This window comes from Mastigoproctus giganteus, chromosome 9 (assembly GCF_048544385.1).
Source record: "Mastigoproctus giganteus isolate SK-2022 chromosome 9, ASM4854438v1, whole genome shotgun sequence".
NCBI classification, from domain to species: Eukaryota; Metazoa; Arthropoda; class Arachnida; order Uropygi; family Thelyphonidae; genus Mastigoproctus; species Mastigoproctus giganteus.
Window position 1 is genome coordinate 226177864 of NC_143583.1, and position 24647 is coordinate 226202510.

Sequence of the window (24647 nt, forward strand, 5' to 3'; positions counted from 1 at the left end):
TGCCCTCAATTCTTTAAGCAGTGTCATAAAGTTTGTAACGGCTTTTAACCAATTTATGTCTTTGCCCTGAAATCAGGCAATGATTTTAACTGCCCGAGTTAAAATCTGCCTGCGTGTAGAGGGCAAAGGCCGTTTTTGCAATTAAGTTACTTCTACTACAGCATCTACCCGGTGATCATACAGTGTGTTGATTTTTCTGTATTGTTTGTAACCACGGACTTGGTGCATTATGGCCTCAGATGCCACAAGTTAACTTTATGGGAATGGTATAGTTGTCTGCGCCTTCCCACCCTGCCTTCATATGTGCATCTCTCATAATTGCACTCAACACTAATCTGATAGTTCTTCTTTACACCCTCCTCATAATTTGTCTCTTTAGGGTGATCTCCAGACGCGAATACAATATTTCAAACGCAATCGAGCCATCGTCTTGTATAAAGGGATAACAACTTTTCTCTTCCTCTCGCAAACGTTTTGTAAATTATGGGCAAATCGCATGTGCCGTTCTAGGGGCCTGTTTAAATTGCACGGGAAACTTCGTGTCACACTGAATCGATACATTGCAGTCTTTTTTCGTCTTGAATCGCTTTCAGCATTTGATGAAGGCACGTGATGCAAGAAAGCAAGCTTATATAGCATCAGCCAAAAAAAAAAAAAAAAAATCTAATTTCACCCATCCACTCGCTCCAAATGTTTGTCCAGTTCTGCCTTGAATTTATTTAAGCTATCAACTTCCACAACAACAGATGGAAGTTTGTTCCAGCAAGCCTAGTAGTCAGGCGCGCGGATGCATAAGTACACGTGCCTTGAGTAACCGGGGTTCAAGACCATGACTACTGAATACGGTGCTGTTTCTTGTATCCTATCGATCTTGTGAACTCCTCTGACCGTTTGGTCGTCCCGGAGTATAAACAGAAAATTTAATTTAATTTAATCAACCACCCGCTGGCTAAAGGCAAACTTCCGCACATCTATCTTACAACCGTCTTTCCTCAATTTGAATTTATGCCCTCTCAGGTGATTATTCTGAGCAAGAGGAAGAATCCCATCGGCATTGAGCATGCTCAAACCATTCAAGGCTTTATACACCTCTATCAGATCACCTCGCTTGTGCCTAGTCCCCAGACACTGTAATTTGCAAAACTTAAGCCTTTCTTCGTAAGAGCACCCCTTTGTTCCATTCACTAATCTTTTAGCTCATCTTCCCTTACCTTGTACACGACTGTAGGATTACTGTTACCTAGATTCATAAACTTACTTGCTTTAAAAGTATTAAACTTTAATTGCTTGCCATTTTTCGGATCAATCTGAAGCAACATGACGTGGCTCGAATTGTTGAACACCCCACTCACCTTCAAATTATAAGCAGACTTTGGCAGCTTCCCTCAAAGATACTGTCGTCAATATCGTTTAAGAAAATTAGCAATACAGGAGGACTCAACACCGATCCCTGAGGGATCTCACCTGTTACCATGATTAAACAGAGGGTTTTCAAAATTGGTTAGTCTTCAGGATGAACTGACGGATGAAGACTGACCATTTATGGTAACCCTTTGTCTCCTATCTTACAGCCAGCTTACAATCCAGAGTATGACCTTGACAGTAATTGAAACTTCCTGTTTTTGTAGCAGCCTTCCATGAAGGACCATATCAGAATTCTTGACTGAAATCAAAATATATAAATGTCGAAATTTTTACCTGAATCGAATTGTTTAATGACTACATTATAATAATTTAGCAGGCATTGCCTTCCCTTAACGAATCCATACTGGGATCTATTCAAGATACCATTCTTGTCGAGATGGTCCTGAATGGCATCCTTAACCACAGTCTTCGTGATTTTCCCCTACCACAGAAGTCGAATTCATTTATTTATAGTTACCCATCTCTTCCTTAGCGCAATCTGTTTGGATAGAGGGGATATTAGCAGTGCTCTAGTTCGAGGGAATCTCCCCGGAGTTTAATGGCGCTTTCACGAACACTTTTTTTTTTTTTTTTTTGATACACTCACGTGCAGCCTTTATAACTGAACACATACCATCCTGACCTGAAGCTTTGCTCTCCTTTAACCTCAACAGAGAATAAACGTATTTATAGATCCTTAATCTTTCCCAGAGATTCGAGCTTGCTTTCGACGTGAATATGGTTGAGAATTATCCGTTCAACTTATCTGCAGGACTTTCCTTGACCTTCCACTATGTCATTTACTCTGTCCTTTTTTGTATTCGCCCAGCTTTTGCCTTTTCTTGTCCCACCATAGTTTTACTACGTAATCTTCTTTAATGGATCTCCGTCTATGAGAGGTTGGTCACCATTAAAATGATGAGAGACAGTCGTATTTAGACAACTCAGTCTGCCTAAAGGCATTTTCCACATGTCCCTCAGAGTCATTTGTCATCCTCCAATTACTGCAAGTCATTTCGCATACTGACTCAACGTTCACGTTACTTCATCTGATTCCGGGAATATTTTTACCACCTGTAGGCAGTTTTTGATAAGGAGCATACTTCCCCCCTCCCCCCATCATCAGAAACAGTTACACCTTTGATTTATACCGTAACGAAATAAACTGTGTCTAACAACTTAGGCCGGCGAGGCTGTGAAAAACTTCCCCCCAAAATCTTGGAAAGGGTGTGAAGGCTTTCATGACGAAGCTCCCCCTGTCTTGTCTGGGCCGAATTGCAGCCACAAGAATGTTTTGTCGCACTCGTGACACTCTTTCAGAGGAACTTACATTTCATAACTGATTCATCGGCTCGTTTACGCTTTAGCTGCGGGGGTTAAAGCCTAAACGAACATCGCCATCTTCCTCGGAGTTTAGAAGACGCAGAAAAGACGAGTACAGCGCCGTATTTAGGGGTTTACGCGACTTCTTGCATTTTTAATTTCTTCCCCCACGGCGACCTGTGGGAAGAAAGTGTTTATTATAAAATGACGATTAGCGGTTACGTAGGCTCGAACCGCGGTCAAATGAAACGCACGTGCGTTTCATCGCTCGGCGTCGAACGTCGGTCGGAGAAGCTCCGGGTGTCGGTTATAAAATGAACAAATTAAAAATACTCGGCGCACAATTTTTACATTTTTAATTCAAAATTAAATTTTAAATCCTCAGATAAAATTTTCGAGCTCATATTTAAGTTCGGCAAATTGCAGTCTCATTACCCCCTTGCATATAAGGGAAGAAAAGGTTTTCACTTTGATTTAGACCGTTGCCAGGACACACACACACACAAAAAATCTTATTTTTATCGAAGTTGACCAGTTTCATTACGCAGAAAAGGAAGCGTTCGCTCACCTGAGCTCTACCCACCATTCCGACATACTGAACTGCACTTATTGGTGCCACGCGGAGGATGAAGTGGTAAGAAATACCCCCCCCCCCATCTTGAAATATGAGTGGTTAACCAAAAAGGGAAGCTTTCAGTGAATCGTGTCAGTCAATTGCGTGGTCCGGGTTCGGACTTTCAAAAATATTCGCAGTTCAAGTTCCCGCTGATACACCTCCACGTTGCCAAGCGAGTCCGGTTTATCGGCCGCCCACATCACGAGTACTCCTCCCACTAACCGGCTTAATTCTCCTGGTTCAGGTGTTGAACAAGAGGGGGCGTTGGGCGGCGACAACGGACTGCACTGGGCACAAACGTGCGCGCTACCACTGGCTCGAACAGCAGCGCTTTAAAGAGCCCACCTTTAACCCTTTATCGAAGCGCGGTCGGTTCCCTGTAACGCACTATGCGGGTGATGGTCGCAAGAAAGAAAGCGAAGAGTGGCCCTTCCAGAAATAACGATGAGAAAGCTGCTTTCGAAGACACCTCTGCGCGAAACGGGTTTCTCGATGTTCTCAGAAAATGTTCTAAAAAAGAGCGAAATTCGTCCCCCGCGGTTTCGCATCTGCTGCATCTCCACGAGGTCCTTTTTAGCGGAGCGAGTCAGGAACCGACCGTGCATCTGCAGGTCGACTTTCGCAGCATTCCAAGAAGCGACCCCCTCTCCCCCTCCCTCCCCAGTTTCTAACCCTGCCGATCTTCCGTCAAATCGGCACTAGGTCGTGTCGCTGCGGCCATTGCAGTCGAGATCACGAAACCAGTTTCTCCCTGGCCACGTGACTCGGCGTATTTGGCGGAGACCGAGTCAGAATTTCGTCAACCGCAGCGACGACTAAGGAGCAGACGTGATGTCTGGAGGTGGCAGGTCGTAGGCAACAAAGCGAATTCCTGGCGAGGATCGGGCGTTTAGGTGGCGTACCAATGCGGTCGAGCACCGGGGAACCATCTGTTCTGTTCGGGTCACTTGGCAACGTTCGGGGAGACGTCATCAACTCTGATCCCAATCGTACGTACGTAATTTAGGAAAATATAGTTTGACGTAATTTTTGAAAGGCACTCTGATTTCTGCACTCTCCAAATTATGCAATCGCATTTTACTGCGGGATTTCATTACCTAAATTTATGTAGCTAATGAAAGTTAAGTTAAATAAATGTTATATTTTGTTAACTTTGTTAAACAAAGTCAGATGAATTTAGGTCTAATTTTTGCAGTTAAATCGTAGAATTGTTTGACGCGTGACGTCCGCTTTCGAAATAATAAACTGTTTCTTCGGACATTTCTGTTCGGATTGCATTCTGAGAGGTCGAACTTATGTGGGTTCCAGTGCTCGCTGGAACGCAACCAACCCAAGCGCATGAATTTTGCTAAATAATTTTTGGATTGAAAAATGTGGTGATCATGACCGTATTTTGATGTGTGCAAAATTCTCTCTCTCTGGAACTAACATTTGCATTTCCATCTGAATGTTCCCAAAAATTACTTCTTTTCGTGAGAAGAATTTAGTATTAGCGGTGTCCTAAGTAAGGAGCGGAGTTCAAGCCTTTAGCCCCCGGTCACTCAAATCTGCTAAATACGGGGCTGCTTTTTGTATTCTCTCCATCTTGTGAACTCCTCTGACCGTGTGGTCGTCCCGAAGTATAAAAGAAAATTTATTTTATTTTTAACGATGCAAGAAAACAAGCTTATGGCAACCGGCTATAAAAAAAAAAAAAAAAAAAAAGCCTTTCCCACATTAGCTTTCCATCCACTCCAAAGGAACAAATATTTTTTCTGTCGTTCCTTTAAGTTACGACGATTCGGTGTATCACACACAGATCACAAATTAACAAAATCAAAGAAGTGAAAAGTTTAGAAAACAGAAATACTGGCGGCATAGAAAGGAGAAATGCAGAAATTTAGAAAAAATAAAGTAATACATTATATATATTATTATTATTTTATTTATTTATTATTTACATTATATTTTATTTACAGCACGGCATCCTCAAAGTTTACATTTCTCTCTACATTTACCAAACACCTAATTGTTCCAAGGAATTTACAGAATTCTCGTAACCACTTTCACCAAATTTTCAAACATCACATTGTCACATACAGCGACAATAACATTATCAGCCATATGGTGTAAGGAAGCCTGGTGCTTTTGCAGCACCGGGCAAAAAAAAAAAATCTGAGTTACCCTAAAAGAGAGAGAGAAGGAAATCACCAAGAAAGAGAAGAATGATGATATCCAGCTCAGGACCCTGTGTGTGCCAAGCCCATACTCACCAGATTCACCGAATTGTCGCATACAGCGAATTGTCATTCATGGAACTGTCGTACAACAAATTTCCTTGCAACGAGTTGACGCGACCTCCTATCCTGCAACTAGCCTTCCTCAATTTGAATTTGTCCCTTTATGTGTGTGGTCTGAGCAAGAGGAAGAATCCAATCTGCATTAAGCTTACTCAGTCCATTCAATGCATTAAACATCTCAGTCAGAACTACTCTCAAGGCCTGACGTAGCCGAGTGGTCAGGAACGAGGTTCCTTGAGTGGACCGGGGTTCAAGCCCGTGACTGCTAAATACGATAAATATTTGTATTAATGATTTATTGTAAACTCTACTGACTTGGTTGTCGTGCCGCAGTATAAACAGAAAATTTAATTTAATTTTAAAAATTAAGTGCCTAGTCTCCAGACGTTGCAGCCTGCAGAAGAAACCTTTACTGGTAAGAGCACCGTCTTCTTTCCCTCACTAATCTCGTTGCCCTTCTCTGAACCCATTCCAGGTAGATCTACATCCTACCTAAAATGAGGCCTCTAGAACTGTATAAAGTACTCAAGATGCGGCCTAAATATTTCCTTGTACAATGGGATAATTATCTGCTAGCAAAATTCCCGTACATCATTAACTGACCTGGCAGCCTGTCTGCACTACTTAGAGAAATTCATATCTGATTGCACAATTACCCCTGGTCTTTTTCATGTTTCCTGAGTTGATGTGTTAACTGAACGGGCAGTGCTTTTGTACCATGTTTTGTTCGTATTGAACTGTTCAAGCCGATAATTGGCATCGTTTTAATTGTATCTTATATTGTGAATCAACCTTCAAGACGAGTTGCCGGGGTATTGCACTGCTTTCAATAAGTAACGCTTCAACAGTGAAGAAGACTAATGTCGGCGGATACCATCACCATGGGTCGTGCTATCTGCCGAGAACTAATGTTACTAAGTAACATTAGTTCTCGGCGAGAATAAGTAACATTAGTCTTCTCCACCGGTGAAGCGTTACTTATTCAAAGCAGTGCAATACCTCGGCAACTCGTTGTGAAGACTGATTCACAATATGAGTGACAATTAAAACGATGCCAATTATCGACTTGAACAGTTCACTACGAACAAAACATGGTGCAAAAGTACTGATCGTTCAGTAGTGAATCTTAAGCGTAGTCCCATTGCTTCGTGCAAAATAATTGCCTTAGTTGATATGTTAACATATCAAATATCACAGTTGAGATTTCTGATATCTATATGCCAATACCTTCCATTTGTCAATGTTAAACTTCAACTGCCATTTCTCAGCCCATCTGCCTAATTTTTCTAGATCTTGTTGCAGTAGCTTACCTTGATACTGTCATAAACACCCTCCCAACCTTTATATCATCTACAAACTTAAACATTAAACCTTAGTCAAAATCATTGACAAATATAGAAAACAGCTATGGGCACATCACTGAATCGTATGAAACTACACCGATAGCATTAATTCACGAAGATCAGTGTCCATTGATTACCACTCTCTGCCTTCCACTCTCTGCCTTCTCCCACTGAACCATTCTTTTATCCATTGTAGCAACTTACCCTTAATGCCATACCTCACGAACTTGTACAGTAGTCTTCCATGTGCAACAGTATCAAAAGCCTTCCTAAAATCCAAGTGTATGATGTCAAAATTATTTTTTGCATCCACTTCCTTTGTGACCTCATTGTACTTTCCAGTGAAATTTGTTAGACAAGACAAATTTGATTCCCCTTAACAAGCCCATGCTGTGTCTGAACTATAACGGCAGTCTTGTGTAGATGATCCTGCAATGCTTCTTTAACCAGTGACTTCATTATTTTCCATGGAATGGAAGTTAAACTTTATCCATTACGCTACCAGTTCTATTTGGAATGGAAGTTAAGTTAACAAGTCTGTAATTACTCGTGTTGCCCTTTTGTTCTACGTCCTCCCCCCTTATGAATTGGGAATATATTTACCCATCTCCAATTCACGCGGACCTCCCCTGAATCCAAAGATGCTCTGGGAATTATGGCTAAGGTTTTGCTTATCTCCTTTACTGCCTTAGGTTCCGTTAATATAATCCGATAGATTCTATCCACCACAGGCGCCTTCTTTTATGTTATGGCTAATCAATCTCTCTCTCTTTTACGTTCTTCTCAATTATCACAAAATCATTCAGCACGCTGTTAGAACTTGACACACTTTCATTATCTCCGTCCCTAAAAAATTTCATGTGTGAATTTACATTCACACATGGAATTCATTCATTCTACGATTGAAGAAATAGACGAGCGGCTGGGAAAATAAAATAATAATCTGTTTAAGAAGTCGAGGAAAGGGGCGCAGCAGAAAAGAAAGTGTAAAGTGTGTTTAGGGTCAAACGGCACCAGGGGTTTCCCCCATCTCCGCGTAGTTTACATTGTGGGCGAACCAGTTGACTAGAAAAGCCAGAGATTTAAAAGTGTATGGACTTTGTATATGTGTGATGCCTTGTACCGTTGTTCATCTGGTCATTTAGCCGCTGGGCCCCTACTGAGGCCCAACGTTGCCCCACTTACGCCGCGTGGAGGCAGACCAGGAACCCAGTAGTCTGTTTCACTCTGGCAGGTCCTGCCACTTAATTTCCTGAGATTTCGGCGGCTAGGACCTTAAAAAAAAAAAAAAAAAAAAAAAAAGAAAGAAACGCGTCGACGTAGGGGTAGAATCGCTTAGTTTTGCTAGGCCAAGTTATGGGCGTAAGGTAATTTAGACATGTTAAGTTTTTGGTGTGTAGGGCTTTCGCTAGCGTATAGATAGAGAGGGGGAGAAAGACGGAAATATGGGGCCAATAGAGTAGGTAGCCCTAGTTTTCAGTGGGACATGCCCATGTCCCACCAGAGTAGAAGATATAGGGTGGAAAGGAGGGGGAGGACGAAAATGTCCCCCCTCCCCCAAGGAAGTAGGTATAAAGATGAAGGGGCTAGAGTACCCTCTTCAGATCGCCATATGGCTATTGGCAGCTACTGCTGCATTTCTGTTTTCAAATTTCTTTACTGAAGGGGCAAGCTCCGTCCTTGTGCTTGTGCCCCTCATCTTTAGTTGCAGCCTTTACATTGTGCTGGCTGGTGTTTCAATAGTGGTACTTGATGTCAGTCATTGTAGATGGTGATTAATGTCCTTCTCCTGACGAAGAGGTCTTGTGCGAACTGGGATAATGCTCTATATTCATCCTCAGTATCTATGAAATGGGATTCCAATCCTTTTGGTAGGTATCTTATTTTTGTTATAAGTACCCCTCTGAGGTCTTCATATTGTGGGCACTCGTACACTATGTGATTCCAGCTTTCTGTCTCCCCGCACGTACAGTTGGGGTCCTCAGTGAGTCGGAATCCGTGCAGCTTCTCATTGTAGGGTCCGTGTCCTGTTATTAGAGATGTCAAATGGTACCCTGGGAAGTACCAGGTCAGCTGTCTTGGGTAGATTTTCTGGAGGTCTGGTAGATATCTTCTGATTATCTCGCCCTTGGTGGTCTCCATCCATCTTCTCTGCCATAATTTTAGCAGGTGGTTCTGTAATCTAGTTTTTTCCGTTTTTAGGTTGTTCGCTGGGTCAGTTGTGTAGTCCAGATGTGTGGCCGCCACTCCCCTGGATAGCAAGTATAGCAGACCTGTGCGAACGACCTCCAGGTCGAAAGGAAGCGCTCCAGCGAGTACCTGTATTGCTGGAGTACTCACTGTACTACACGCACGCGTCGTAGTTAAGACTATGGTCCTTTGGATCATGTCCAGAATTCTTCTATTCACTGCCAATGCAGTTTTTGGGAACCAAATTGCTGAGGCGTAAGTAATTGCTGGGAGAAACGTTGTTTTGTAATATAGCGTCAGGGTTCTTTTTTTGAGCAGAAAAGAAAGTGGGCACGAGCGAAATCCTTTCGGAACACCATCAGGTTAGCGAAAGAGAGAGAACGTGGGCTGATGGAGTCAAAATAAATGAATGCCGTAGTGGGCCTCTTTGGAGTAGTTGTTTTCCTCCTCATGTAACTGTCAGTGAGCTTGTTGATCCAATGAAGTGACTAACTACTACGACTATCTACTGCAGTCGAAGAAACGTCTCCTTTGGGGAATCCTACATTTCAGGAGGGACGGAGAAGATATTCAACTGCCATCCTCGCGACCAGGTTTTAAGTGTCGCATTCAGTGCCGTCAGATGCGGTGTTCCTAGATTTTCGAGAATTAAGGATTTGGACATCGTATAAGAAAAGACTGTTTTGAGGTTAAGACTGAATTGATATTTGGATTAATTTGATGTGTAAATCTCAATGCTCGGCACCAAATTCTGTGTAGTGCGAATTATTTGCGACACCCTTCACTCCACCATAAAATTATTCGTTGTTTAGCAGTACGTGTTTACAGCACGTTTATGCGAGCCTTAATCGCTCGCGAACTGGATTAAAGCCCGAAAAAAACAAATATAATTAAAAAAAAAAAAAAAAACTACGTAAGCACAGTGTCGATCTCAGTGACTGATTTCTTCCCCCGCCTAATATCTTAAAATCAAAAAATGCGTCTGTCTGACCTACCTTTCCGTGTTCATAAACATCGCGGCGCGTGTCTTCTAGGAGTGTTGGATTTTTAAATTGATTTCTCATCCAATAAGAGAACCGGTTCTGCTGTCGAACCAGCAGGAGACACCCTTCCATTTTAAAGGCAAGTCTCGACGAATGACGAAACGAAACCAAACAGTCGGACACAGCTCGTTCATCGAATCCCCCCGAAAAATGCGTTCGATGTTTTCTTTTTTTTTTCAAATTTTCTTTTAATTTCGCTTTATTTCATCCTTTCTCAATATGTCAAGCCTTACTGTAAAAAGAGGTGAACCTGCGAGATTAAAATCGCGTACTTGTTGGCAGCTCATTCTCGTACACTACTTGCAAGATTCTCTTGGAAACCCGAGGAGAAATTTGCCATCCTGTTTATATGTTTTAAGGCGCCGCTGCACCCTTACGACGCTTGGCCGGCTAAAATAAAATGGTTTCTTGTCTCCGTCATTTATTTGAAAAAAATATGAGAACGTCATTCGGATCTCCACAACTAAGTAAAACAATATAAAGGGTTATTTTTTAATTTCATCAATGGCGATACGAGTGGCAAATTTCTTAAATACAAATACCATTCTTCATCAACGAAATGGAGTTCTTTCAGTAACAGCATCGTGCGCTCGTACCACGCTTCATAAAGCAGGTCGACAGATACTCAGGGATGTGTGCATATATGTATAGGTATATAGGTAAACCTACATGTGCATATAGGTATAGGTATACATACCTACCTATACCTATACCACGCTTCATAAAGCAGGTCGACAGATACTCAGGGATGTCTGCAGTACAGCGCGAAAATGAGCAAGATCTAGAATTTAAGTGGTATGGTAGTCGGCGCCTGACTTTCTACTGGAAGTATCTTCGAAACTGCAACCCTGCTGGGGATTTCACGCACGACTGTGTCTTTGGTGTATCGAAATCGGTCCATTAACCAAATCACATCCGGGCCAACGGCGATCTTCTGGTCGAAAACAGCCAGTTCATGCACAAAGCCAACGGAAGCCGACAAGACTTTTGCAAGGTGTAACAGGAAGGCAACAGTCAATCAAAGAAAATCCCTGGGATTTTCTTTGACTGACTATACAACCTACAGTAGCTTGACAGGCGAGTCAAATGCAGATGTCAATCTTGGTGTCCTCTTCTTTTGAAAATCTGATATCAGAGGTCAGTCATTACACGCGACTGACAATTCTGATATCACACTATTAGCGATCATCGTGCGACACTTTATTTGTTAAGTGGACACATTGCTATAATGCTCATTCTCAACCACTTCCAGGACTGATTAGAGTTCCTCTCAGAAAAATTAATTGGACAAATTTTCAAACTCTTAATTTGTATTTTCCGATCCATCGGAATTATTTGAAAATAAAACGGCTGCCGGACTGGCAAATTACATTCGGCAATCTTTAATAAAAGCAGCGTACAAGTCAACATACAAAATTGGTTTGTTATTACATATACCCATGTGTATTGTGTCTGTAAATTGCGTGTGTTCTCTGCTCGATTTGCTGGACGAAAAACTCCAGTATTTGGGGTCAAACAAAACCTTGCTTTGCACGCCCGACTACCTCAGCCACAGAGTCAAAAAAGCCGATAGAAGTATTTAGTATTAGCAATGACCACATGGTGCAAGGAAACCTGTGGCTTATGTTGCACCAGCCAAAAAAAAAAAATAAATAATAATAATAAAATAAAATAACAAAAAATAAATAAAATAATAATAATAAATAAATAAATAATAAGAGAAAAGGAAATAGACAACCTATGCGTTTCCCTCCTCCCGTAAGTAATTATCCAGCTGACCTTTGAATTTCCCCAAACTGTCAGCCTCTACCACCCATGTAGGTAACTTATTCCAGTAATTTATAATTCACTGGATAAACTAAAACTTCCTACATTCCAGTCTAAACATCCCCCCCCCCCCCCCCTGTAACTTGAATTTATAGCCCCTAGTTCTAGAATCATTTATAACCCTGAAAATTTCGTCCTCATCCATTTTACTTTTGCCTTGCAGAGCCTTAAACACCTCAATCAAATCTAAGGTGTCTAGTTTCCAAGCTCTACAACCCACATATTCGAAGTATTTCCTCATATGGACGCCGTTTTCACGATCTCACCAGGCGAGTTACCCGTCTCTGGACTCTTTCAAGAAGCACAATGTCCTTCTTTTGGTGCGGTCTCCATACTTGAACACAGTATTCCAAGTGTGGTCTAACAATAGCCTTATATAATGGGATTATGACGTCCTTATCCCTACTAGCAATTGTTCGATTAATCATCGAGGGGACACCATGGGCCCTCCAAGGAGGGCCATGGTATCCTATCCATGATCCTATCGGTGTCCTATCGATGATCACCTCGCAGGTGCCTAGTCTGCAGACACTGTAATTTGCAGAACTTAAGCCTTTCTTCATAAGAGCAACCCTTTGTTCTGTTCACTAATCTTGTTGCTCTTCTCTGTACCGGTTCCAAAAGTTCTACATCCTTCTTAAAATGAGGCCTCCAGACCTGTATACATACTCAAAGTGTGGCCTGGCCATTGCCTTATACAAAGGGATAATAATCACCTCCTTATCCCGGCTAGAAAAATTCATTGACAAGACACCATGAGCTACTCTTGCAGACCGTCTGCACTCTTCAGAAAACTTCATATCTGCCTGAACAATTACCTCCAGACCCTTTTTATTCTCTACCACTGTCAGTGTGATACCACAGAGTTGATACATTACTCTGGGATTACTGCTTCCCATATGTAGTACTTTACATTTATCAAAGTTAAACTTCATTTGCCACCTCTCAGCCCATCTGTTCAACCTTTCCAGATCCTGTTGCAGCAGCATAGCGTCGGTAGTGTCCTTAACAACCCTGACAACCTTTGTATCGTCTGCAAACTTGGACATTAAGCCTGATATACCATCATCAATATCATTTATAAATACAGTAAACAACAATGGACCCAACACTGAACCCTGAGGGACTCCACTAATAACATTAGTCCACGAAGAGCATTGTCCATTGATTACCACTCTGTCTTCTCCCACTCAACCATCCCTTTATCCATCAGCAATTTGCCTCCAATGTGCAACAGTATCAAAGGCCTTTCTAAGATCCAAATATATGATATCAAAATTATTCTTTGCATCCAGTTCCTTTGTGACTACATCATAGTATCCAATCAAATTGATCAGACAAGACTTCCTCTTAACAAAACCATGTTGTATCCAAGCTATAACTGAAGTCTTGTCTAGATGATCCTGCAATGCTTCTTTAACCAGTGCCTCCATTAATTTCTCTGGAACAGAAGTTAAACTAACAGGTCTGGAATTACCTGTGTTCCCCTTTGATGCTCCTTTGTGGATTGGGGTCACATTTGCACATCTCCAGTCCATGGGGGACTGGAGATGGCTAAGGGTTTGCTTACTTCCTTTGCCGCATCCTTTAATATAACTGGATAGATTCCATCTACCCCAGGTGCCTCTCTTATGTTTATCTTCAACAATTTCTCCTCCACTTTACTCTCAGTTATTACAAGAGACATTGTGACCTAACTGGCGACAATTCTTCAGCATGTTCCTATACGTGTCTAACAAATTATTATTATTATTATTATTATTATTATTATTATTATTATTATTAGCCATATGGTGCAAGGAAGCCTGAGGCTTATGCTGCACCAGCCAAAAAAAAAATTTCTGAGTTACCCTGTGTGTGTGTGTGTGTGTGTGTGTGTGTGTGTGTGTGTGTGTGTGTGTGTGTGTGTGTGTGTGTGAGAGAGAGAGAGAGAGAGAGAGAGAGAGAGAGAGAGAGAGAGAGAGAGAGAGAGAGAGAGAGAGAGAAGAGAAGTAGAAGGAAATCACCAAAAAGAGAAGAATGATGATATCCAGCTGAGGACCCTGGGTGTGCCAAACCCATACTCACCAGATGTGAGCCCCTGGGGTTAATCGTCAGATCGTGTATGTTTAATGTCATTAGTCCCCACACGAATAATAATATTCTCTTCCCCCCCTTAAAATATGACAATCTGTTAGTGACATCATTAATAGTTGCTCCCGGCAGACATACCCTGGTTCTAGTCCCCCCATTCGTATTACAAAAATTATTTCCCGTTTCCTTGACAATGGAGTCCTCTAATAAAACTAAGTCCTTTTGAACCAGAGTAGTTTCCACTTGTTAGTCTGTTCTTGGGTCCGAATCGGGAGTGCATCACTTGGTGGGTTTCTAGGGTCTTGAGTCCCTAACGAGCTACCAGTTACATTATTCTCGAGGGTAAGCACCCGTTTTTTCAGTGACTCAAATTGTTCTAGCAATGCACCAAATTTTAACTTAAGTTCGGTGCACTCCTTACAACGATGACAAAGAAAAGAATCTCCAAGTGAGCTAAGATTATCCACTAGGTCGGCCTTGGAATACATGCCACTGATTCTGCGAAGGATAAAATCATGACTCACCCGGGAAATTTTCGTATGAGTCATGGTACCCTTTGACGAAGTGTTCAAGGCGGATCTTGTAATAACCATTATAAAATTTACTAAGTATTAATAAAATAAACTTTCAAAAAAGAAATTTACAAAAAACGTTCCTGGCGTCATTGTCGGGATTCGAACAAGTCAACATACAAAAAAAAAAAAAAAAAAAAACTATTATATTTAGGCCACCCGAATAATTAAATTCATCTGCCGTGCTGTGTGTCATAAGTCTGTTAATTGCGTGTGTTCTATGGTCGATCTGTCTGTTTTTCTGGACGAAAATCCCCAGTTTCTGGGAGGGGGGGAACCCTGCTATCTACGCCTGAAACTCACTAACTCAGCCACGGAGTGAAAAAAGCCCATTAAAGTTCCTCGCGTCATCGATGGGATTCGAACCAGGGCTTTTCCACCCTGTGTGGGAAGGACGGTGACGATATCACTGTGCTATCCGCGCAGATCAAGTCAACATATAAGAACTGTATTGTGGATAGATCTTCTTGGTGAGCTGTTTATTTAAGAAGATAAGACCATTCGGCTCAGCGAAGATACCAACGCCATCGGCATTGGCCTTCTGCTGAGGCCAAGAAGTTATATGCAACATATTAAGAATATACGAAAGCAATCATAAATAGAAAGCGCACTGACTGGTTGGAATTAATACAATCATCTGATAATAATAATCCTTTGGGATTTCTGTATAAACAGACGACAGATCGGCTGCATTCACCGAAATTTTTGTGACAGTGCAGGAAATGGGAATGAAACTTTGGATTGTTATTTAATGTAATATTAGATAGGTTTTTTTCCTATTGATGAAGAGGGATTGGATACAAACTTTCATTTATCTATCCGTTCAGTTAATGATAATTACTTCGCCAATGAGAATTCAGAGCTATTCAGTATCGATGAGATCGACTCAGTAATTAAGAAAATAAAAACTCCTAAATGTCCTGGTATGAATCTTTTAGAAAATATCTTTATATAAAGTTTCACCAAATGAGACCAAGGATTTTGCTTTCTATACAATAAGTGTTTGTGTAAGGGTTTATTTCCTGCTAGTTGAAAAACAGCATTATCAAAACATTATTACTGCCTGAAAAACCACGAAAAATAAATAAATTAATCTTTATTGTGAAGTAGAGTTACAGCACAGTAGCCGAGTGGTCAGTAACATACGCTCCTTGAGTAGACCGGGGTTCAAGCCCCTGACTGCTAAATACGGTCGATCTGCCAACCCGCACTGAACCAGCGTGGCAGATTATGGTCCATTTCCCTCAGCATGAATTGTTGAGGAGGCTTCCATCCTGCAGTGGGTTGATAATGGCTGCAGTTTACCTTTTTTTTTTTTTTTTTTTTATTATCCCATCACGGTGACGAGCGCCTGGGGTTCACATATAGCAGTTAGAGAAAGCAGAATAAAGTACAGCGTACAAATACAAAGGCTACAAAGTACAGCATACGAATACAAAAAGGCTACAAAATACAGCATGCAAATACAAAAAAGGCTACAAAATACAGATTACAAATGCAAAAAGAAATATAGACACAACATATAACACAAATACAGAAAAACAAATACAACTTGGCAATAATTCAGGGTTCAAGGGCTTGATAAAGTTGTTCTGTCCTGCTTGTTACTTATTAGCCTGTCGATATCGGCGTCCACACAGTTCAGGGCGGTGATCATCTGCTTGGGAAGAAACCCCTCAGTGAGTGAAAGTGCAATCCTGTTGTAGTGAGCCACAAGCGCAGGTGCCGATCTCAGGGTAGCTCCCAGGCATAAGCCCAACTCTACCTTGAAAACTTGTGAATGTGTAGAGTCTTTACAAAGCAGGCCTGGAAAAGTATGTTGAATTACCTGGGTCTGGTTTTACTGTAGCGCAATTCGCTCATGAAATTCCGCACTACCTCCAGTGGGTGCGCGAATTGCGCTACAGTAAAACCAGACCCAGGTAATTCAACATACTTTTCCAGGCCTGCTTTGTAAAGACTCTACACATTCACAAGTTTTCAAGGTAGAGTTGGGCTTATGCCTGGGAGCTACCCTGATTAAAGAACACACTTACACACACACACACACACACACACACACGAATGTTTAATGATATGTACAGCACATCTAATTATATGTAAATATATCTTGTATATAAATCATGTATATACTTGATGTACATAATCTTGAAACTGTATATTGTGTGTAATTAATAAATAAATGAAAGTGAAAAAAAAATGTGGGCTCTTCCAAGTCTGCGCTTGTAGCACAGTGGTATCGCCACCGTCCTCCCCATACCGGGTGGAAAAGGCTCGGGTTCGAATCCCGTGATGACGCGAAGAACTTTAGTGGGCTTTTTTCACTCCGTGGCTGAGTTAGTCGGTCTCAGGCGTAGATAGCAAGGTTTTTCCCCAGAAACTGGAGTTTTATCGTCCAGAAAACAGGCAAAGCGACCAGAGAACAAACGCAATTTATAGACAAATACTGTAAATATACGGGTAGATGTAATCATTTACGGGGGATCATAATTTTTTTTTTTTTGTGGGATCCTCCAAGAACAAGCGTTCCAAATATTTGGAGATGACATCTGGCCTGTGATGAGTTTGGCTGTGAAGACCAGCCTCTTTTCCACGATCAGGAACTTCATACTCGGGATGTCGGGTACTTGTGCCATCATGGTGGTTGTGGTAGCGGGAGGTAGACGAAGCTTGTTATAATACAAGGTCTTATAGGACAATTTCTTTGTTGGCTAATATGGGGAAGATTGTGGAACGCCTTCATGAGGCTAATTTGATTTTCTTTCAGCAATATGGATTTTTCCCTGGAAGATACAGTGAGGAACAGCTTGTGAATTTTGAGTCACAAAAAATTAAACGCACCACACCTCTCCAAACGAATAAGAAGTTGCGAAACCACTATTTTGTCACAGAAGACTCATTTTGATCTCAGAGGCTCTGAAAGCTACCCATATAGTTCTGTGTTGCTTTTTACAAGGTGCACTATTCCCCTTTACATTCGCTTTTGCTCTCTTCCACGATATATTAGAATCAAGGAAGGCCGCTGAAGCAACCAAATCAACAAAGCCCTCTGACTGAACGACATTAGGAAATATTCGGGATCATTCGTGAAACAAGGAAATTATATCAAAGTAAATGCGAAATCACAGTTTAGTGCTTTTGTCACCTCGAGTTCCGTAAAGAACCCTTTCTGACCAGACTTCGTATTAACACAATTCACGATGTCCTGTTTGTTGATTTCTACTGACCACTGGGCTTCGTGTGGGACCCTTTTAACTATTCATAATTTACTAATTGATTGTCCACATTTTATAGGTGATCGCTGTGCGCCTTTTAAACATCAGCGTGGGCCCTACTCACTCGGGTATGTGTTTAAGATGCTAAGTTAACTTATTGAAGACGCTAACGTGTCTCATGTTTTTAACTTTTTAAAAAGAACAAACTAATATCAACTAATTTTGACTTTTAAGTTTTTCCCGATTTTAACTCACACTTTAAATTCATTATCTTGAAGAAGTTATAAAACCCCAGGGGCTCACATCTGGTGAGTATGATCTGGGCACACCTAGAGTCCTGAGCTGGATATCATCATTCTTCTCTCTCTCTCTCTCTCTCTCTCTCTCTCTCTCTCTCTCTCTCTCTCTCTCTCTCTCTCTCTCTCTCTCTCTCAGGGTAACTCGGAATTTTTTTTATTTGGCTGGTGCAGCATAAGCCTCAGGCTTCCTTGCACTATATGGCTAATAATAATAATAATAACCTTGTGCTTACCCCTTTATAGCTTTAGATTTTACTGACCCAGTGATATCTAAGCGAGCTGTGTTAGTGTCCTCCATAGCTAGCCATTAGAGTTTTGTGCGTTTGTAGTTAAAAATTCCTGGTGCGTTCAACAAGAAGCGCCAGGAATATATGCGCAGTTAATGTAGCAAACTCAGGTGATCAAAAAAGATTGAGACAAATTAAAAATATAAACCGTTGTTTTATTTAGCTTCTGATACTTTTTCCCTTTTCGACAAAACTCCCATATGGTTCTTGTCCCATTTTGCCACCCATTTTGTAAATACTTCAGAGAATCTGCTGCTTGAGAGACGATTTGAGACACGCTTAGGGGGACATTTAATAGCTCAGCGTCGGATAGAAAATGGCAACCTTTTCATCTCTGAGCTTGAGTAATTGACAAACGTTACAAAGAACAAGAACTGGACTATTAGAAGGTGGGAACAATTTCCGTGTTTAACTCGTGGTGTTTCGTTTCGCATTGTCGAGATGCAACCGAATATCTTTAAATCAAATATTTTTTGACCCATTTTCTGATTCAATTTCTTTAGAACTTCCTAATATTGTCCAAATCAAACCAAACATAGTATGAGTGTAAATAATACCTTTCATATCCCAAAAAAAGGCAATGATCGTACCTTGTCAGAACACCTTGACCGTCATTCAATAACAGTCATTCTATATTTTGTGCAGATTAGTCTCAATCTTTTTGATCACCCATAGTAACTTTTGTACGAGGGGTGATCGAAATGAACAATACGATTCAATGAACAATACAATGACGTTTACCACTCAATTTGAGAATAAAATTTCAGCTGCCTGTTTGTGTTCTGTGTGATGTGCTAACTGTTTTTTTTTTTTTAAGATAATACAATTAATAATTGTATCTTATTATGATTTTAATACTATTTGAATGAAGGCGGATAATAACTAGCTTTTTTTCCCCTTCTTTTTTTAGTTGAAGAAAAGAGTGGGTGAGAAGAAAAAGTTGGCTGTCACAGAATGGCTCTACGCTCTGGTCACTTTTCATTTGGTTTAACGACAATAACCATCTTTTTCCGAAATAGTCACTCCCGATAGAGATGATGTACTGTGCCAGGTTATGAACTCGTTTGTGATATCTCGGAATGCCAAGGACATCTTTCGATTAACTGATATCATCGCAGCAAGAAATTACTATGCGGATACGGAAAGCCATCTTATTTACTGCGTTGTTCACAGTTCTCTTTCCCGTGTGGTTCTTCATGTCATCCGAGAAGAAACTAATAAAGCAACCCAGTAAAAAGACAATACTAAAAATGGTCCGCCACATCCAACACTTAATAGGCTACTCAGTTCTGGATGCCGCCAACAGTGATGTTGTTTTTTGCAATTCCTCCCTTTCCGAATCGGACACGGCCCAGTTGATTAACGGACACTGGCAGAACCCAGCAAAAACAAACGTCTATCTGTACTCCGCGTTTTATGACACCAGGATGATTTTAACTGATCGCAACCCTCACTTTATTCGGTTACTTGGGATGATCAAAGGCGAACTCGCTGACAGCCTCTATTGCCATATATGGTACAGCAGCCACGAATCCATTGCAGTGAAGAGTGAATGCACAGAAATATGGGTGAAGGAATGGGACAATCCAGCTAATAAAAGCTATTACAGAGCCTTTCTTTTGTCGTGCCCAGTTCCTTTCAAATATTCATCGAAAGGAAGAGTCCCCGAAGGAGTTTCTTTGGAAAATTCTCTTTGTGGTAAACCTACAGTGTTTTTTAAGTTAAATCTTCCACCGACCGTCCATAAAGAAGACTTCGTTGTATGCGTTAAAGGATTGGACTTTGCACACGACATCAGTTTAAGGTTTTTGGAATGGGCAGAGCTGCAGTTTCTTTTGGGTGCCAATAAAATTGTCGTCTATGTGTATCAAGTTCACCCAAGCACAATGAAAGTGATGCAATATTACCAAGAAAAGAATAAACTGAACGTGAAATTTCTGACGCTGCCTGGTGAAGGTCCTCACAATCCAGAACTTCGTTCAAAATTTTTAAAAGGAAATGTTTGGCAAAAACGAAGACACGAACTGATACCGTACAACGATTGTTTCTATAGTCACCTGTATACGCATAATTTTGTTCTTTTACTGGATCTGGACGAAGCCATAATCCCTGTGTGGCATTCCACGTGGGCCGAAGTAATTCAGCAAATCACAAGTGACGAAACGGAAGCCCTAAAATTGTACGCTTCTTTATCAGTGCCAAATGTCTATTTTTTTGAAGAGTTTGGTAATATCGATGATCCCTCTATTCCCCATTACATGCATATGCTTCGTCATGTTCATCGATCGGCTAATTTTAGCAGACCAGGTTTCGCGGTGAAAAGTTTTTTCCTTTCCAATACTACGCTCACAACGTTCAATCATTACGCTCTCCATACTATGTACAATCGAGTAAAAAGAAACGCACTGATTAGCAGATCATTAGTCCACTTGCATCATTACAGAGCGAGTTGTCCACCCCTTATGGCCGAGGAGTGCCGAAATAACTTCTTGAAATATCGAAAAAAGGATACGAAGATCTGGAGGTACCGCGAACAACTCGTTTCCAACGTACGAAGAATTTTGGACGATTTGAAAATGTAGTAAATTGAAATAAAAAAAAAAAAGTTACACAAGTATCCCGCATTCTGTATTTTTTTAAATTACTTCATCTCTCTCTCTCTACACAGACGTTACGATAGCCGAAATTACACACCATGAGGAAATAGGCTAGGTTCGAAACTCGATTCACACCTTGCTCTTTTCCTCACGGTGTGCAATTTCAAACCTAAGGAAACTATAGAATCGTTACTAAGTCACTCTATCTTGGCGAGAATTTCTCAGTTTCCTCCCCCCCCCACAGAAACTTGGATTTTTCTTCAAACAAGAAAACATTGCCTGTTTGTTGGACAAACAGACGATTTATATCAGATGATTATATCAGACGATTTATATTCCAACAATATCTGCCTTTGATATTTTGACCAACACCTCAAATCACATCAATTTTTTCTTACCAAACTCCTAGCATTGGAAGAGAATGGGCCTGTGGCACTGGTTTCCATGGTTTCGAAGAAAAAGAGAATACAGCAGAGCCAGTGGAAGCAGTAACTAATTAAATTTAATAAGTTTTAATATGACAAGTAGCTTTCGGAGTAACGAACTCCTTCAACAAGTACATACAGAAATGCAAACATGATATAAATCATACTAAATATGCTGTACGTGATCAGATGACTGGGAGAGCGCGTACAGAACGCGAGTGATCAGTCACTAGGCCATAGCAGGCGATTATTGTTGGTGCGCGGCGCACATATGGGATTGCTGCCAGCGTTTCTCGTGTTTCCACACAACTGACTCGAAAATTGGGTCTACATACCTGCACCACATGGTGATTGGTACATGCGGGTATGTAGAAGATATTTTCACCGTCATCCCCCGAGGTTCAGATGCACCGCTGTTAGAGTACTTCAACTCCCTATCGCCCTTCATATTGTTTACCTTGAACTTGGAAGCGAACGGGACACTTCCTTTCCTAGATGTTTTGGTGAGACGAGTAGGCTCTCGTCTGGAAACCTCAGTATACTGGAAACCAATGTGCTGCGGGAAATTCACGAACTACAGGTCAGCCCATACCCTTGTCATCTAAACAGCACGGCACACGCTCTACTCTCTCGAGATAGGAGCCATTCCAGCGCAGAGGAAGCCAGGCGCACCGAGATTTCTAGAGTAAAAGCTGACCTCACCAATTGTGGATACCCAGCCCGTGTGTTAGACAGGTGCTTACTACAAGCACAAGAGCTTGCAGCTCATCCGAGGTCCGCATCCCCTCGCGACAGTGTCAGTGTACCTACTTTTGTGGCAAAGGGAAATTGTGGGAGCGAAGTTAAAAAATATGTAATTAATGATATTGAAATTTCGCAAGATTATTTAATGAAAAAACTTTCGAGCCTACAGACCAGTAAGGCTCCTGGAGTTGATGGAATATACCCTATAATCTTAAGAGAGGCAGCAAGCGAGTGCATTGAACCATTGAGGCTAATTATGCGAGCATCATTAGACTCTGGGGAGATTCCCTTGGATTGGAAAAGTGCAAATGTATCTCCCATACATAAGGGTGGCTCTAAAAGTGAAGTTGGAAATTATCGACCTGTCAGTCTGACTTCGGTAGTAGGGAAAATCATGGAGGCAATGATCAAGGGTGGAATTCAGGATCATTTGGATCGAATTGAAATTCTCAAGGATACTCAGCATGGTTTCGTAAAGGGAAAATCATGTTTAACAAATCTGGTTCGCTATTTCGAAAGGGTCACTCACGAGCTGGATTTAGGGAATAATTTCGACATTGTTTATTTAGATTTCAGCAAAGCTTTTGACTCAGTCCCACATGAGCGGTTGCTTTATAAGCTGGAACAGGTTGGAATCACTGGGAAAATCCTTAGATGGATAGAAGGATGGCTTCAGGGCAGGAGGCAGAGGGTTGTGATAAATGGCTATTCCTCAGATTGGGTTGATGTAAGAAGTGGGGTTCCCCAAGGATCAGTATTAGGACCACTGTTGTTTTTAATTTTCATAAACGACATTGATGAAGGGATAGAGGGCGTGATGTCTAAATTTGCAGATGATGTTAAAATTGGGAGAGTAGTTAATGATGACTGTCAAGCTGAGCTTCTTCAGAGAGACCTAGATAGACTTCAGGAATGGTCAGAAAAATGGCAGCTGTGCTTTAATCCAACAAAGTGTAAGGTGTTACACCTGGGAAACAGTAATCCCAAAAAAACTTATTCACTTGGTGGAGTTCAACTAAAGCCAGTACTGGAGGAAAGGGACTTGGGTGTTACGATACGGTCAGACATGAAATTCTCTGAGCATTGTAAACAGGTTGCAAGGAAGGCCCATGGTGTCCTATCGATGATCTATCGAACTTTTGCAAGTAGAGATAGGGACGTGATAATCCCATTATATAAGGCTTATGTTAGACCACACTTGGAATACTGTGTTCAAGTATGGAGACCGCACCTGAAGAAAGACATCGAGCTTCTTGAAAGGGTGCAAAGAAGGGTAACTCGCCTGGTGAGATCGGCAAAAGGGCGTCCTTATGAAGAAAGACTTCGAATATGTGGGTTGCAGAGTTTGGAAACTAGACACCTTAGAGGAGATTTGATTGAGGTGTTTAAGGCTCTGAGAGGCATCAGTAAAATGAATGAGGACAAAATTTTCAAGATTATAAATGATGCTAGAACTAGGGGACATAAATTCAAGTTACGGGGGGAAATGTTTAGATTGGATTGCAGGAAGTTCTATTTTAGCCAGCGAGTTATAAATTACTGGAATAAGTTGCCTTCATGGGTGGTAGAGGCCGACAGTTTGGGGAAATTCAAAGGTCATCTGGATAGTACTTTCGGGTAAGGGAAGCACATAGGATGATAGGTTTAATTTCCTTTTTATTTTATTTTTTTTTTATTTATTAATTATTATTATTTAGTTATTTATTTATTATTATTTTTTTTTTTTTTTATCATTGTTTTGTTCGGATTTTTTTTTTTTTTTTTTTTTTTGGCTGGTGCAGCATAAGCCATAGGCTTTCTTGCACCATGCGGCCGTTACTAATACTAATAATACTAATACTAATACTTATATTCCGGAATAGTGCTTATATTCCGTATTACTAGGGTGACTCTCCAGATTTCTAAGATCCTGCGCGAGTACCGCATGAAATGCATACAACTTCCTGGCAGGAGCCTACGATCTCTGGTCTCGAGATTAAAAGCACCCATCCCCCCCCCTTACTCAGCGGTATTGTATACCGGATTACTTGCCACGATTGTCGCATCTGCTATGTAAGGGAAAACTCCAGACGTCTACAAGACCGCCTCGCGGAACATGACAGATCCATCCGCCTGGAACACTCTGAACACTCTGCAATCGCAGAACATTTTTGGTCAACTCATCATGACCTCAAACCCAAGCGCGGTAGTGAAGTGATCAATCAATCTCGACACCTCTATCACCACCTGTGGTCAGAGTCCCTAAATATTGACTACCAATGCCATCCTTGGATCGTTTGAGGAGAAAGAAGAAATGGCAATTACATGTCTTGATCTACAAGCTGCGTATGATAGTGTTCACATCCCAGCCTTGCTTAAACTCCTTCGAAATTATTATCACAGCACAGGCAAAGTACTGAAGTTTCTGACA

The 24647-nt window shown here is 41.2% G+C and overlaps 1 protein-coding gene across 1 annotated transcript; it reads left to right on the top strand.

The window, feature by feature from the left end:
* Positions 1–4056: 4056 nt before the first annotated feature.
* Positions 4057–21053, top strand: LOC150081147 (uncharacterized). The gene is made up of 2 exons (XM_090380942.1): positions 4057–4336; positions 19382–21053. The coding sequence occupies exon 2, from the start codon at positions 19602–19604 to the stop codon at positions 21051–21053; it is 1452 nt and encodes a 483-aa protein (XP_090237068.1). The 5' UTR covers positions 4057–4336; positions 19382–19601.
* The last annotated feature ends 3594 nt before the right edge of the window (positions 21054–24647 follow it).

Bases quoted from the DNA above. Each gene is read 5' to 3' on its own strand.
- LOC150081147 (XM_090380942.1), top strand. From the start codon at position 19,602: ATGCGGATACGGAAAGCCATCTTATTTACTGCGTTGTTCACAGTTCTC.